Below are 15,391 nucleotides of genomic sequence, written 5' to 3'. Positions count from 1 at the left end.
TGTGCCGCAGTCTCTCTCACTCTCTCTCTCCCTCTCTATAACAAAAGACAAAATACACACAGAAAATACACAAAGGAAATACATGGATACATACACATACAAACCAATACTCAAACAGGTCATGAAGTACCGGTGACTCAAGGAATAAAGAATCAAATAAGTCTCGCATCATTACTTAACACTTTATTACTGACATGTGGTACGGTATATACATAACTGCGGCCAGACACTGAGACGCCTTCCCCTTTTAGACACGACTAACACACTACACAGCATAGGTCACACTCCATTCTCTACGTCACCTCAGGATAATGTAACTCTCTCCTGTGCCACCTCAGCCTAATGTGACACCCCCCTCTCCTGCGCCATCTCAGCCTAATGTGACACCCCCCCCTTCTCCTACGCCATCTCAGTCTAATGTGACCCCCCCCCCCCTCTCCTGTGCCATTTCAGCCTAATGTGACACGCCCCTCTCCTGTGCCATCTCAGCCTAATGTGACACCCCCCTCTCCTGTGCCATCTCAGCCTAATGTGACACCCCCCCCTCTCCTGTGCCATCTCAGCCTAATGTGACACTCCCCCTCTCCACTACACAGCATAAGGTAACAGCTAGTCTCCTCCTCTCTACATCACCTCAGCATAATGTGACACTCCCTCCTCCTCTACGCCTCTACACAGCATAATGTAACTCTCCTCTCTTCTACGCCACCTCAGCATAATTTCTCACATGGGACAATTTCTCACATGGGATAATTTCTCACATGGGACAGTTTCTTACATGGGACAATTTCTCACATGGGACAATTTCTCATATGGGGTAATTTCTCACATGTTGTCTATGTTATCCAATATCCGTGTGTGCTACTGAACCTATGTAGTATTGGGGTCGTCAGCGCCAGTGTCCGCCTTTATATAATCCTCACATAACACTGCATGACATAAACTGGCTATCGCTTTAATATATATATATACACAATAGTCTTACGGCTCATAACTTAAAATATCAGTAAAGGCACCTATGCTTCTAAGTCTGTGCCGTGTTATCTACAATAGAATTTTGGACACAGCATATACTGACCAACAAACTCAACCCTTGCGGAACACCTCTGAGCAGCGAGCCTCCTCTGCCACACACACACACGCGCACACACACTATACTTCGCCTAGGGTATACATGCTAATTTGTACGCATCTATCCAGTTAGTACTCATGTTGAAAGGGAAAAAAATACGCCCTTCGAAAAACTGAGGTGCGGACAGATTTTTTAACCTGCACAAATTAGCAAGTCTACCCTTAAATTATACCACACACACACACACACACACACACGCACACATACTCTGCCTAGGGTATACATGCTAATTTGTACGCATCCATCCAATTAGTACTCATGTTGAAAGGAAAAAGTTAACCCCTTTGAAAAATTCGAGATTAGGAAAGAGGATTTAAAGGCGGCATTTAATCCTTCTAGTTAATATTTTGGGGGCATTTGAGAGACACAGACGCTGGTATTGCTTGCCCCTTTCTCATACCTGATCTTATGGAGTTAAAAAAATTGGTCAGTCAAAATTAAGAACATGTATTGACCTTAATCTTACCAATACGTCACTTTTTTTATTATTTTCTGACCAACATGTGAAAAGCTAAACAAAGAGTGTTGATAATCTTGCTAATGGTTCATCTCTGTACCTCTCCTAAATCTTGTGGAGTACACTTAATATTTCCCTCATGAGCACAGAGCAATTTCGTCCTTCCTGATGAGCACAGTTATAAAAAAGATGTACAAATTAGCAAGTCTACCCTTAATCAAACCACACACACTCTCTCACACACACACACACCTGGAACCACCTGTGAGGACCCACCCACCTACACAACCGCCTGCCTTCCTCCCTCAGCCATCTGGCCCGCCCCTCCCTCACCCCACACACGGCTCCCCCACAGAAGTTCAGAAAATTAAAATATATATATAGATATTTATTCATCTATGTAGTAATATATATATTTATGAATTACCAACAACAGGTCAACCTACCACCTTTCCTAACAGCTGAGTAATACTGCGTTAATCTTCGCTTCACCGTGAGATGGCGGAAAACATGCAAGTAGCTACGTAAGCGATCAGAGCGTTACCGGAGGAGGCCAGGGCGAGATACATACATACAGGTCTTATTTGGTGGTGTGGTGATGTGTGTGTTAATGTATTTCATCCTCCTTGTAAGTCATGTCGAAGGATTATATACCGGATACATACATACAGGTCTTATTTGGTAGAGTGGTGAGGTGTGTGTTAATGTACTTCATCCTCCGCATGGTATAAGTCATGTGGAAGGAATATATATACCTGGTGATGACTGCATTTGTGAAGGGGAAGCTTGTTGCAGTGGTGAAGTATTTGTCAATGTTTCTATTTTCTTATATACTGTGTGACAAGGAGATTAGTTTACGCACACCATACCACAGCGAGCAGCCTTTCCCTTTACATATACAGTCACTGGCAGGTACGGTAACTTCCTTATAATTTTCCTTTTACAGTGTGAATGAAGATGTAAGTTAACACACACTTGAATACGCCAACAGACTACCCTTCCACATATACAGTCATTGGCAGGTAAGTTTCTTCTAATTTCCCTTATACAGTGTGAATGAAGATGTAAGTTAACACATACTTGAATAAGCCAACAGACTACCCTTCCACATATACAGTCATTGGCAGGTAAGTTTCTTCTAATTTCCCTTATACAGTGTGAATGAAGATGTAAGTTAACATACACTTGAATACGCCAACAGACTACCCTTCCACATATACAGTCATTGGCAGGTATATTCCTCTCCATTTTCTTATGCCATGTGGACAAATAAATTCACACACACATAATACCACACTGAGCAGACCTTCCCCTTACAAAACTCAATCATCCTCGGGTAGGTCACCGTGCACAACTGTTTATATATCTCGCCACGGCCTCCGAGCCTTACCGTCACACCCCAGAGCTGTCACACCACACACACACGTACCCTCCCCCCGTACAGCCGTCTGCATCAATGTGTATGTCTGTAGGTTGGTTACACTGCTACACTGGTCATGGCTACACCCTATTGCTCCCCTTGAGAATGACACACACCACTGCAGCAACAGGCTTCTCATACGACACACAGTAGATATAATTCGTAGTCGCTATATGTACAGGGAATTAGTTTTTTTTTTCGTTTTTCGCTTCATAATATTACGCTGGAAGCCAGTCGTGATTTAAGGCCATAGATTTCAATACGAGCGGAACTTCTTTTTTCCATCCTTGGCTACAACAGAAAACAGTTATGATAATCCTGTGTTACGTCCTGCTGTGTTCTGAGTCGGTGGATGGCGTGGCGTGGGTGGCGAAAGCAAGTGACGGTGGCGGATGCAAGACCAATGATTTTGTTTACGTTAAAAAGTCATTAGTCGTGTGAGGTGGAAGAACTGACAGAACTGATGACCTAGGAAACTGTAAGCCACTATGTCCTTGTTTGACGTGAGTGGAAAAACAGGTAACAGAGGCGGATGCAAGACCAATGATTTTGTTTACGTTAAAGTCATTAGTCGTGAGAGGTGGAAGAACTGAGAGAACTGATGACCTAGGAAACTGTAAGCCACTATGTCCTTGTTTGTGGAAAACGGGTAACAGAGGCGGATGCAAGACCAATGATTTTGTTTACGTTAAAGTCATTAGTCGTGAGAGGTGGAAGAACTGAGAGAACTGATAACCTAGGAAGCTGTAAGCCACTATGTCCTTGTTTGACGTGGGTAGCAAAACAAGTATTAGTGGCGGATGCAAGACCAATGATTTTGTTAACGTTAAAAGTCATTAGTCGTGTGAGGTGAACTGATAACCTAGGACACTGTAAGCCACTATGTCCTTGTTTGACGTGAGCGCAAAAACAAGTATTAGTGGTAGATGCAAGACCAATGATTTTGTTAACGTTAAAGTCATAAGTCGTGTGAGAGAACTGATACAAGTCAATCTAAGGAACTGTAAGGCAATGGTGTGTAGGTATTCAAAATTGACCTATCTTCTGGCACTCCTTACTCCTTCTCCTCCTCCAATTTCTGTTTTTCCTTCCATATATTTTTGCAGCATGGATTTTGCCTTCACTGGTAGCCTGGTAACATACACTCCCATGTCTTTCTCTGCCTCTGTGGTGGATAGTGGAGTGGTATTGGGTAGCCTGGTAACATACAGTCCCAGGTCTTTCTCTGCCTCTGTGGTGGATAGTGGAGTGTTTCACATGTGGTATTGGTGTGCTGGATATCCCCTCCCAAGGTGCAGGACTTTACATTTTTCTTCAGTGAACTGTAGCAGCCACTTTTTGCTCCATTCCTGTAGCTTGGTGATGTCTTCTTGTAGGGAATCCACAGTCAAGGGGTTAAGAGGTGACATGGGGTGTTGTGTGGTCTGAATATCTATGTAAATATCTCCTCGTACAGTCTCCAAGTCATCTTCAGTCTTACATGTGGTCTCATCGCACCCCCACACACCTCTACACATGATACCGACACACCAATGCCTTACAAAATGAGTGCATGTGACTAGCTTCTATCTACTCCTTATATAACCCGACCACAAGACAACCAAGGCGCGAACTCAAGCATGAAACAAGAGCAAGAGTAATGGAGCTAAGGAAGACAAGCTGCTGCCAGTGTTCATGTGTGTTGGTGCTAAGTGAGTGCAAGAGCTCGAACTTAAACTTGACGGGGAAGAGAAAGACATATATTGAAGGTGTGGTACAGATAATTAGCACTTTTTAAGGTAAGGGAAGGGAAGGGAAGGTTAGGGAAGGTAAGGTTAGGTTAGGTATGGTAAGGTTAGGTAAGGTTCGGTTAGGTTAGGTAAGGAAGGTTAGGTTAGGTTTGGTATGGTTAAGTTAGGTAAGGTTAGGTAAGATTGGGCAAGGTTGGGTAAGGTAAGGTATGGTAAGGTTAGGTAAGGTTAGGTAAGGTAAGGTAAGGTTAGGTAAGGTTAGGTTTGGTTAGGTTAGGTTAGGTAAGGTTAGGTAAGGTTAGGTAGGGTTAGGTAAGGTTAGGTTAAGTTAGATAAAGTAAGGAAAGCCAAATCAAGGTAAGGTGAGGTTTTCAAGGCAAGCTAAGGTATGGTAGGGTAAGGTAACATCATAAGGTAACATCAAGGTAAGGTAAGGTACAGCAACACTCCATCACTGGGCGCGCAGCAACACCCACAGGAGTTTTCCGGGCGACCAATAGTTCACATCACGCTCCACCCTTGCGTTAAAATCGTCTAGTATCACATTGACGTAATTCTAGAGTTGACTACATCAGCACACAGGAGGCATCACATTATTGACAGGTGTTCTACGTTGGTAACATCATCCCTACAAACAATACACTGAATGCCACTACAGTTTACAGGACCTAGGAGCTACATAGGGTCAGTTTTATAGCCCAAGGGAGCAGGATATCATAGCGGCTGCGAGTGCTCCTAAGTATCCCCCTAGGCATGGTGGCGTAGAGCACAGATGGGAGATACTTTTAGGGGTTTTTCTCACAAAGTTTCAGGATTTCTAGTGTGTTAGTGAGTACTCCTAAGTATCCTCCTAGGCATGGTGGCGTAGAGCACAGTTGGGAGATACTTTTAAGGTTTTTCTCACAAAGTTTCAAGATTTCTAGTGTGTTTACGAGTACATCTCAGGCCTGGGGAACACTCACAAGGGCTGGGCTTAGGAGCTTTGATACACCCAGGCCATAACACAGAGATTTATGCAAGTTCCTAAGGCCTTGGGAACACTCACAAGAGCTGGGCTTAGGAGCTTTGATACACCCAGGCCATAACACAGAGATTTATGCAAGTTCCTAAGGCCTTGGGAGCACTCACAAGGGCTGGGCTTAGAAACTTTGATAAACCCAGCACAGAGATTTATGAAAGCTCCTAAGTCCTTGTGAGTGTTCCCAAGGCAGTGATACAACTTGCTGTGATAGAACCAAAGTATTTTCCCAACTCCAGCATGCCTAGGAGGATATTTAGGAGCACTCCCAGCCACAGTGATAGAACCCTGACCACTCCAGCATATTGCAAGCTCCCCAACAGAACACAAAACACTAGTACCGTTCTTAGTCTAGTGTGTTGGATGTTAATGTGAAAAGTAGGAGGGAATTTCAGAAAGCCAAACAGTTGATCTCTTTATTAAAATCAGGCATTTGGGCAGAGTAAAAAGCATCATTGTGGGGAATAGGGTTCAATTTGGGGGCTTACAATGACACTGGTGGACTATTGAACTGGCCCTATGACACACACACACACACACACACACACATACACACCCGCCCGCAACACTTCCCATTATAAGCAACATTCAACGTCCACTCAACACCTACACTAGCTTACAACACTTTCCGTCGGCTGCGAACAACTCGAGGCCCGTTAATAGGACGCTGCAACACACACACACACACACACACACACACACACACACATGTCTTTTTTTTAAGTCTGATTCTCTGTTTTCAGCTATGACTCCACCACCGACCATACAACCGAAAGCAATGTTCGCCCTCAACCAAAGCACATTTTTCGGTGCAGTTCACATTGACCTCCATAATGCAACCCCAAACGGCTCTGTCTCGCAACGGAATCACTTAAACAACTCAGGAACACGAACTGAATCTTTTTACCTTCGTCAGAACCTTCAAAAAAGTCCAGCCTCGTAAATTCTGTCTTCGGTTTTCACATTGACCTCCGTAACGTAACCCCAAATGGCTGTCTCGCAACGGAATCACTTAAACAACTCAGAAACACGAACTGAATCTTTTTACCTCCGTCAGAACCTTCAAAAAAGTCCAGCCTCGTAAATTCTGTCTTCGGTTTTCACACTGACCTCCGTGCGTACCCCCCAAATGGCTGTCTCAAGAGCGAATCACTTAAACAACTCAGAAACATGAACTGAATCTTTTTACCTCCGTCAGAACCTTCAAAAAAGTCCAGCCTCGTAAATTCTGTCTTCGGTTTTCACACTGACCTCCGTAATGCAACCCCAAATGGCTCTGTCTCACAACGGAATCGCTTAAACAACTCAGAAACACGAACTGAATCTTTTTACCTCCGTCAGAACCTTCAAAAAAGTCCAGCCTCGTAAATTCTGTCTTCGGTTTTCACACTGACCTCCGTAACGCAACCCCAAATGGCTCTGTCTCACAACGGAATCACTTAAACAACTCAGAAACACGAACTGAATCTTTTTACCTCCGTCAGAACCTTAAAAAAAATCCAGCCTCGTAAATTCTGTCTTCGGTTTTCACATTGACCTCCGTAATGTAACCCCAAATGGCTGTCTCGCAACGGAATCGCTTAAACAACTCAGAAACACGAACTGAATCTTTTTACCTCCGTCAGAACCTTCAAAAAAGTCCAGCCTCGTAAATTCTGTCTTCGGTTTTCACACTGACCTCCGTAACGCAACCCCAAATGGCTCTGTCTGAATCGCTAAACAACAAGGAACACGATGAACTGATTTTACCTCTGTCAGAACCTTCAAAAAGTCCAGCCTCAGAATTCTCACATTGACCTCCGTAACGTAACCCCAAATGGCTCTGTCTCACAACGGAATCACTTAAACAACTCAGAAACATGAACTGAATCTTTTTACCTCTGTCAGAACCTTCAATAAGAGCCCAGCCTCGTAAATTTAGCGTTCGTAAAGGGCCATTCTTGTTCCAGCCTCGTAAATTCAGCTTTCACATTAACGTCCGTAATGTAACCCGAAATGGCTGTCTCGTAACGGAATCGCTTAAACAACTTAATCCCACGAACTGAATCATTTTACCTCCATCAGAGCCTTTAATAAGAGCCCAGCCTCGTAAATTCAATCTTCAGTTTTCACATTGACTTCTGTAACGTAACCCCAAATGGCTGTCTCGTAACAGAATTGCTTAAACAACTTAATCCCACGAACTGAATCATTTTACCTCCATCAGAACCTTTAATAAGAGCCCAGCCTCGTAAATTCAGTCTTGGGTTTTCACATTGACTTCTGTAGCGTAACCCCAAATGGCTGTGTCGTAACGGAATCACTTAAACAACTTAATCCCATAAACTGAATCATTTTACCTCCATCAGAACCATGAAAGTCCAGCCTCGTAAATTTAGTCTTCGTCAAGGGGCCATTCTTGTTCCCAATGTTAACTAAGGATATGTCAACTAAATCTCCATTCACTAGTAATGCTAAATAGTGTAGGAACAAAAACCCAACCTTAAAATCCGGTAACATATCCAGACGCACTGACTATACATAACTATTACCGTACAAGAAGGGGATGAACGTAACTCCCTCTGCGATACGTGCACGCCCAACACCCTTGCTGGCGCATAGGTACACACAGACAAGCGTCCCTTCCTCTGTGATACGTGCACGCCCAACACCCTCGCTGGCGCAAACGTACACACAGACAAGCGTCCCTTCCTCTGTGATACATTTACGCGCAACATCCCCTGGCCGACTCCTATGCACGCAACAGCACACATACGTCCACACACACAAACGTCCCTTCCTCTGTGATACGTTTACGCCCAACACACTCGCCGGCGGACTGCTGTACACGCCTCAACACACATACGCACACACAGAAAAAATGTCCCTTCCTCTGCGATACGTGCATGCCCAACACCCTCGCTTGACTGCTATGCGAGGCTCTCTCATAACACACATACATACACACACACAAGCGTCCCTTCCTCTGTGATACGTCTACGCTCAACACCCTCACTGGCGGCACAACCCACATACGCACACACACACACAAACGTCCCTTCCTCTGCGATGTATCAAATCAATACCCTCGCTGGCGGACTGTCCGACATCGCACGACACACACACACACACACACACACACACGCCATGAATAGCCTACCTTAGCCTTGTGCGTCACCCTGTTCTTTGTGCAAGCCATTTGTCTATTTGTCTAAAGTATTTCTCTTTTTTTAACTATATTTCTTTTTTTTCTTTTTCAATATTTCTTTCATCATTATATCTGTCTTTTTACGGTTATCTCTCTCTCTCTCTCTCTCTCTCTTTGTATCTTTCTCTCTCATCATCTATTTCTCCTTTTTCCTCATTGATTTCTCTCTCCTCCATCTCTCTCTCTCTCTCTCTCTCTCTCTTTACGTACATCACACACACACACACACAGTCACATGCACTCCTTGTTAACCAGAGAGGAGCCATACACACACACACACACACACAGTCACACACTCCTTGTTAACCAGAGAGGAGACACACACACACACACACACACACACACAGTCACACACACTCCTTGTTAGCCAGAAAGGAACCAAGCACGTGGAATGAAAGTGCCATTAAGCTACAAACCAAGCGGAGGAAGTCATTATCATACAAGAACGTTATTGCAGCTCTCGGCACAACATGGAAAGGACAACGCAGCACGGGTCCGAGAGAACAGTTAACTCATGGCAGGAATCTTAGGGTTTTTTTTTCAATGGTTTTTTGGTACGAGGCAATGCGTGGTTTCCAGAAGCTTGTGGTGAATCGGCGAAGCGCAGGTGGACTCAAAGCCTCTCATTGTATCACATTAGATCGTCGGAACTGTACATTTTGACGGCATTTCTAACCTGTCGGACATTGCAAGAATACTGTTTTGGGGTGACCTTCAGAGCATTGCACATTGTCACACACACACACACACACACACACACACACACACACACACACACACATATAAATTCTCCTCATTAAATTGCTATAGTTATTTGACTTTCTTCTTTCTCTCTTATTAATATTTTTTTTTTTAATTGTTTTTATTCCTTCTATTCCTCCTCCTTGCTTCTCTTCATCTTCATTGCTATAGTTATCCGACTTTCTTCTTTCTCATTTATCATTTTTTTTATTGTTTTCTATTCCTTCTATTCCTCCTCCTTGCTTCTCTTCTTCATCTTCATTAACTAACTGACATCTTTCCTTCCCTTCTTTATTGCTTTTTTTCTCTCCTTCTTTTTACTGTGCTTTCAATTCGTCTTTCTTTTCCGTTTTATATAAATTACCAAAGTTGACCTCTGCACCTTAGCCGAGTCCGACCCTGCAGTTTGAATCTTACCCCAAAGTGACCTGACTCCCCCACTTACGGCCTGACCCAGCAGCCTGAATCTTGCCCTTCCAACACTCATTATCTCACAAATTTAATGTTCGGAGGAAAGAATTCACATCACACCTGAATCTTGCCCTTCCGACATACATTATCTCACCAATTAAATGTTCGGAGGAAAGAATTCACATCACACATAATATGACTTGACCCTCCCACTTATGGCCTGACCCAGCAGCCTGAATCTTGCCCTTCCAACACTCATTATCCGACCAATTTAATTTTCAGAGGAAAGTATTCACATCACACATATGACCTGACCCCCCCACTTACGGCCTGACCCAGCAGCCTTTCAACATACCTTATCTCACCAATTAAATGTTTGGAGGAAAGAATTCTCATCACACATAATATGACCTGACTCTCCCACTTATGGCCTGACCCAGCAGCCTTCCAACATACATTATCTCACCAATTAAATGCTCAAAGGAAAGCATTCACATCACACGTATACGCTGGACATTGAGACGTGACGACATTCAGAACATTGCGACATTCAACCAAGTACGAAATGCCGTCGGACGAGTTGACAAAATCCACAAAAAAAGTCGGAGAAAATTAAATCACTGGAAATTGACTGGTGGATTAAACATGACCAAACATCGATACCCTCGTACTTGAAATAGTGAAAAATGGACATCGTAAAATCCAGAATACAAGAGTTACTATATGGAAGGTTAAACTAGAAAACACATGTACAGACGCGCAGAGCTGCAGTTCAGAATAAGTCGCACATCCCAAGTACCTTCTCGGACACCACTGGGCACAGGTTCAAGCATCCACAACATTCGCAAACATCCACTCGCTTCATGACGTGACTGGACAGAAAGGTGGGTGGGCAGCGACGCACCCACCTTACTAAGAGCAATTTATACAACCATGAGACCCTAACCCAGACCCCAACAGACAGACGGACACCTCATTCTCCGCCTCCTCCTTCTGCTGGCTAAAAAAAAAAAGGACGTCTGGCTTGGAACACAACAGCGAAAGAATGAGAATAATTAAAAAACATACTCGGAAAACAGAGTGGTGAAGGTCGATGTCCCTTTGCCTTAAAATCAGACTCGTAACCTTGAAACCGTAACACCGGAAAACACCTTCACGTGACCCGACAGAAAAGGAAGAGAACGGAACAGGTCCATCAATGTGCTTGACGCCAGAGCAGCAGACATACTCACAGCCCCCCCTCGCCCCCCGCACCTCAGTTCTGCGGTTGGGCGCCCACGGGGGTGTAATTCCCTTGTGGCCTGTAAAAGATCTGCCCATGGGATATGCGTCTCCACAGCTCCTTCTTCAACAGCTTCTTCTCTTTCTCCAGCTTGACGAGGATGGAACTGTTCTCCGTAGCACGCCTCGACAGGTACGGCAAGACCTCGTTAACCGGGCCGTAGGGAACATATTTGTACACCGAGTAACCAGCTTGACCTGCAAACGGAAGAGTCGGGTTAGTTTCATGACCTCACCCACCTTGACCATAAAGACACACACACACACACACACACACACACACACACACACACACACACACATGACATTATCTTAACTTATGGTTCGTAAACGCCACAAGGACCTGTTTTTTGTTTTCTCAGCCTTATCAAACTCCTATATTTTGGCTTATTAGAATTTCATATAGACAATGTTAACACTAATATAGTCAATGACCTCCATGCATTATATATCTCCATGCTAGCTTTCTTATATTCAGTCCAAGTATATGTCAAAGGCTTTTACTAGAACTTCATATGTCAAGTGAGTATTCCGTAAGTAAAGGCGTTTAATAGAATTTCATATAAGTGAGTACTCCATATGATCACTGTTGACACTAATATAGTCAAAGACCCCCATGCATTATATATCTCCATGCTAGCTTTCTTATATTCAGTGATTTCCAAGTATATATCAAAGGTGTTTACTAGAATTTCATATGTCAGGTATTTCATATAGGAACCATTCACACTAATATACTCAATGACCCCCATGCTTATACTCAGTGATTGCCAAGTATGTATCAAAGGCGTTTACTAGAATTTCATATGTCAAGTATTTCATATAGTAACCATTCACACTAATATACTCAATAATCCCCCCATCAATGATTGCCAAATATATATCAGAGGTGCGGATGAAAGGACCACTCAAAGCAATATGGGTATACATCCGCGAATCTTCAAAATATAGTCACATATGAACACAGGTATAAGACAGTACTGCATGGTGCCTATATGATTGTGAGAGAGCCTCCATTTACTCCTGAGGTGGTTTGATATACTGTAAGATGGAGTTGCAAATTCTGTCGGCCTTGATGGTGAATGAACGCAGGTGTGGACCGAGTCACCGGGCAAGCTAGGCAGCTGCTCTTATGGCACCAGAGGGCATGGGAGCTCTGGATCTGCCTGCCCACCCTGCGCCACCACGGGAAATGGGGTATGGTGAGACTCGGGCCGACGGTGATGGTGATGGGGTGGTCGTGATGGTGAGGATGATGGTGAGTGAGATTGCATAGTGATCAAGACTGGAGGTGGAGGTGATGCAGTGGAGATGATGGTGAATGAGATTGGGGTATGGTGTGGCTATGGTGATGATGGTGACACTGTAGGGATGGTGATGACAGTGATGTACAATCTCTGCCTGTCACTCTTTGCAGGCTCAATCAAAGGTGTGTTACTTTCTTATCAAAAATTATCAGTGTCTGTTGCTACTTCTAAATAAAATAAAAGAAATTAAGTGTTTTATATACTTTCATAAAATTCTAGTTTCCTTATTTTTGAAAGGTAACAGACACATGGAAAACACACTGCTATGGACTAAAGAAATGGCAAAACATAAATAAGTTAGCTTCTAAGAAAAAAATAAAGAAACAGTTCAGGCAAATTAGCTTGATAAGGGAAAAATTTATCAAGTCTTCAAGCTGACCAGAAAAGGGAAATGCCACACCAGCTTCAAGGTACCAGTGAATCACCTCCTTGACTGGCTTATTGACACCCAAACAGGCAAATGAATACACAACTCCAGCACCAGAAACTATACTCTGAATTAGCAAAACTGACCCGCAAATGACAGGCAAATTTTCCCGTGGCTCAGCACCAGAAACATTACACTAAAATTAGCTTAGTAACCCACCAAAACAGGCAAACTACTCTAAGCATTACTCCGCCAGACAAGAGGTGCGTAACAAAGGCTATCCCACAGCACACCACCCCAGAGCAAGGCAAAGGTGCGGCTCCACTCACCCAGCGGCAGGGAGATGTGGTCGCACATTCCCAGCAGCTGGCCGAAGCAGATGACTCGGTCCAGCGGGTGGATGCCATACTCCCTCATCTTGTTGACCGTGTAGCCAACCGTCTCCTCGTTGTGGGAGGCGACCATGATGGCGATCTGGAGGAGAGGAGAGAATTTAGAGGAATGGAGAGGATATAGGGTTTTGTTATAGAGATTTAGAGCAATGGAAAGGACATAGAGTTTTGTTATGGAGATTTAGAGGAATGGAGAAGACATAGAATTTTGTTATGGGGTCTAGAAAAGAGGAAAAAATGTAGAGTTCTGTTATGGAGGTCTAGAAGAATGGAGATGTAGAGTTTTGTTATACTAAAAGGTGCTGGGTATCATGTGTTTGAAGATACCCTAAACCTAACCTAACCTAACCTAACAAAACCCCAAACAGTTGCTATAGATCTTGACTTGGAAAATTCATATATGCTTCCTAATACTAATGAGACTTTCTATACAGCAAAGTGAGGTTATTCTTTGTTGAGTTATACCATAAGGTGCTGGCTATCATGTGTTTGAAGATACTCTAAACTTAACCTAACAAAACCATAAACAGTTGCTATACGTCTTGACTCAGAAAATTCATATATGCTTCCTTACTAATGAGACTTTATATACAACTAAGTGAGGTCATTCTTTGTTAATTTATACTAAAAGGTGCTGGCTATCATGTGCCTGAAGATACCCTAAACTTAACCTAACAAAACCCCAAACAGTCACTATAGGTCTTGACTCGGAAAATTCATAGATGCTTCCTTACTAATGAGACAACAAAGTAAGGTCATTCTTTGTTAATCTATGCTATCCTTCTCATATTTCACCCTAAATAAACCTGATAAAACCACTTCCTCACATCCCTCTAACACAAATCATCCATATAGGTCACCCTCAGCCTCAGAAAACCTTATACCTTCTGAGTATCGCCGAAAGACTTATTGAATTTGATGCGTCTGAGGCATTCCTCCAGACAGTCGTGGTACATCTGGGTGGTGGCATCAAAGCTGGGGTTGACGGGGTCCTCATAACCAAGCTCCACTGCTCTGGCACGCTCCTGTGAGGGTTAGGTTAGGTTAGTCTTGGAGTAGAAAGATGGACACACACACACAAACACACTCACACCCACCCACGAAAAACTGATGATGGAGAAGAGGCGAAAAGAGGGAGTAAGAGTGTTGATAGAAGGAGGGGAAAGAAAGGGAGAAGGGAGGAAAGTTTTAAAGATTGCGTAAACTAACATAGATGGTCTTGTATTAAGGAAAATTGAACTAACTGATTGAAAGGAGGGGAAAGAAAGGTTTAAAGATTGCGTACACTAACATAGATGGTCTTGTATCAAAGAAAACTGAACTAACTGATTATTTAAGGGAGACTCATCCGGATATTATATGTATAGTTCAAACACACACGTACCTGTTCCATGTAGGCCCCTCTCACAAGCTTGGCACCGAAGAAAAACTTTTGTCTGTAAGCTTGTTCCAGGTCGAGGGAGAGGTTGTTGAGCGTCTCCTTCAGGTAGCACTGGTAGGTGTTGAAGACGATGGCCTTCTCCTGGTTATACTTCTTCATCATCTCCAGCGTGAGGCGGGAAATGGCCGGCTGGAAGTACGTCTGCTCTGCGTCCACCATGACCCTCACATCTCTTGCTCTGGCGTACTGCAAGGGAAGAGGTTGCAAAGGGTTAATTAAAAGTTAAGGTTTGGGTTAAAGTTAAAGGTTATTGTATGTGTATGTGTGTATGTTTGTGTGTATTCATGTTTCTTGCTCTGGCGTACTGCTGTGTTTCCTGTACCATGACCTCAGATCATCTCTTGCTCTGGCGTACTGCAAAGGGTTAATTAAAAAGGGTTGTGTTGTGGGTAAAGGTTATTAAATGTGTATATACTGCCTAATATATGTGTTTCCTGTACCTATTGACTCCTAAGATCATGTCCCTTGCTCTGGTGTACTGCAAGGGGGGGAGGTTGCAAAGGGTTA

The 15,391-nt window shown here is 43.5% G+C and overlaps 1 protein-coding gene and 1 long non-coding RNA gene across 52 annotated transcripts in view; one reads left to right on the top strand and one right to left on the bottom strand.

Annotated features, from left to right (window-relative positions):
- Window positions 1–2,462: 2,462 nt before the first annotated feature.
- On the top strand, window positions 2,463–5,332 carry LOC126995241 (uncharacterized). Of its 2 annotated transcripts, none has more exons than XR_007750138.1 (3): window positions 2,463–2,611; window positions 2,717–3,589; window positions 3,720–5,332. It is a non-coding gene; the product is annotated as an uncharacterized LOC126995241 (long non-coding RNA). The 2 variants fall into 2 exon arrangements; XR_007750137.1 differs by having other exon boundaries at window positions 2,572–2,716; window positions 2,822–3,589.
- LOC126995238 (proline dehydrogenase 1, mitochondrial-like) overlaps window positions 3,176–15,391 on the bottom strand; it is a 54,086-nt gene continuing 41,870 nt past the window's right edge. Inside the window, exons 7-15 of one of the 50 annotated variants that reach the window (XM_050854654.1) lie at window positions 14,828–15,070; window positions 14,328–14,468; window positions 13,381–13,525; window positions 10,287–11,575; window positions 7,955–10,216; window positions 7,648–7,812; window positions 6,947–7,385; window positions 3,872–6,664; window positions 3,176–3,615 (exon numbers count right to left, since the gene is read on the bottom strand). In XM_050854654.1, coding sequence (XP_050710611.1) covers window positions 11,352–11,575; window positions 13,381–13,525; window positions 14,328–14,468; window positions 14,828–15,070 — 753 coding nt within the window. In that variant the 3' untranslated portion in view covers window positions 3,176–3,615; window positions 3,872–6,664; window positions 6,947–7,385; ... (1 more) ...; window positions 7,955–10,216; window positions 10,287–11,351. Of the gene's footprint in view, window positions 3,616–3,871; window positions 6,868–6,946; window positions 7,436–7,635; window positions 7,825–7,954; window positions 11,576–13,380; window positions 13,526–14,327; window positions 14,469–14,827; window positions 15,071–15,391 lie in introns of those variants that run through there. The other 49 variants (XM_050854655.1, XM_050854673.1, XM_050854689.1 and 46 more) reach the window with 49 other exon arrangements.

This window comes from Eriocheir sinensis, chromosome 7, assembly GCF_024679095.1.
Source record: "Eriocheir sinensis breed Jianghai 21 chromosome 7, ASM2467909v1, whole genome shotgun sequence".
NCBI lineage: Eukaryota > Metazoa > Arthropoda > Malacostraca > Decapoda > Varunidae > Eriocheir > Eriocheir sinensis.
The sequence above is the reverse complement of the archived record's forward strand: the minus strand, read 5'-3'. Positions and strand labels throughout refer to the sequence as shown.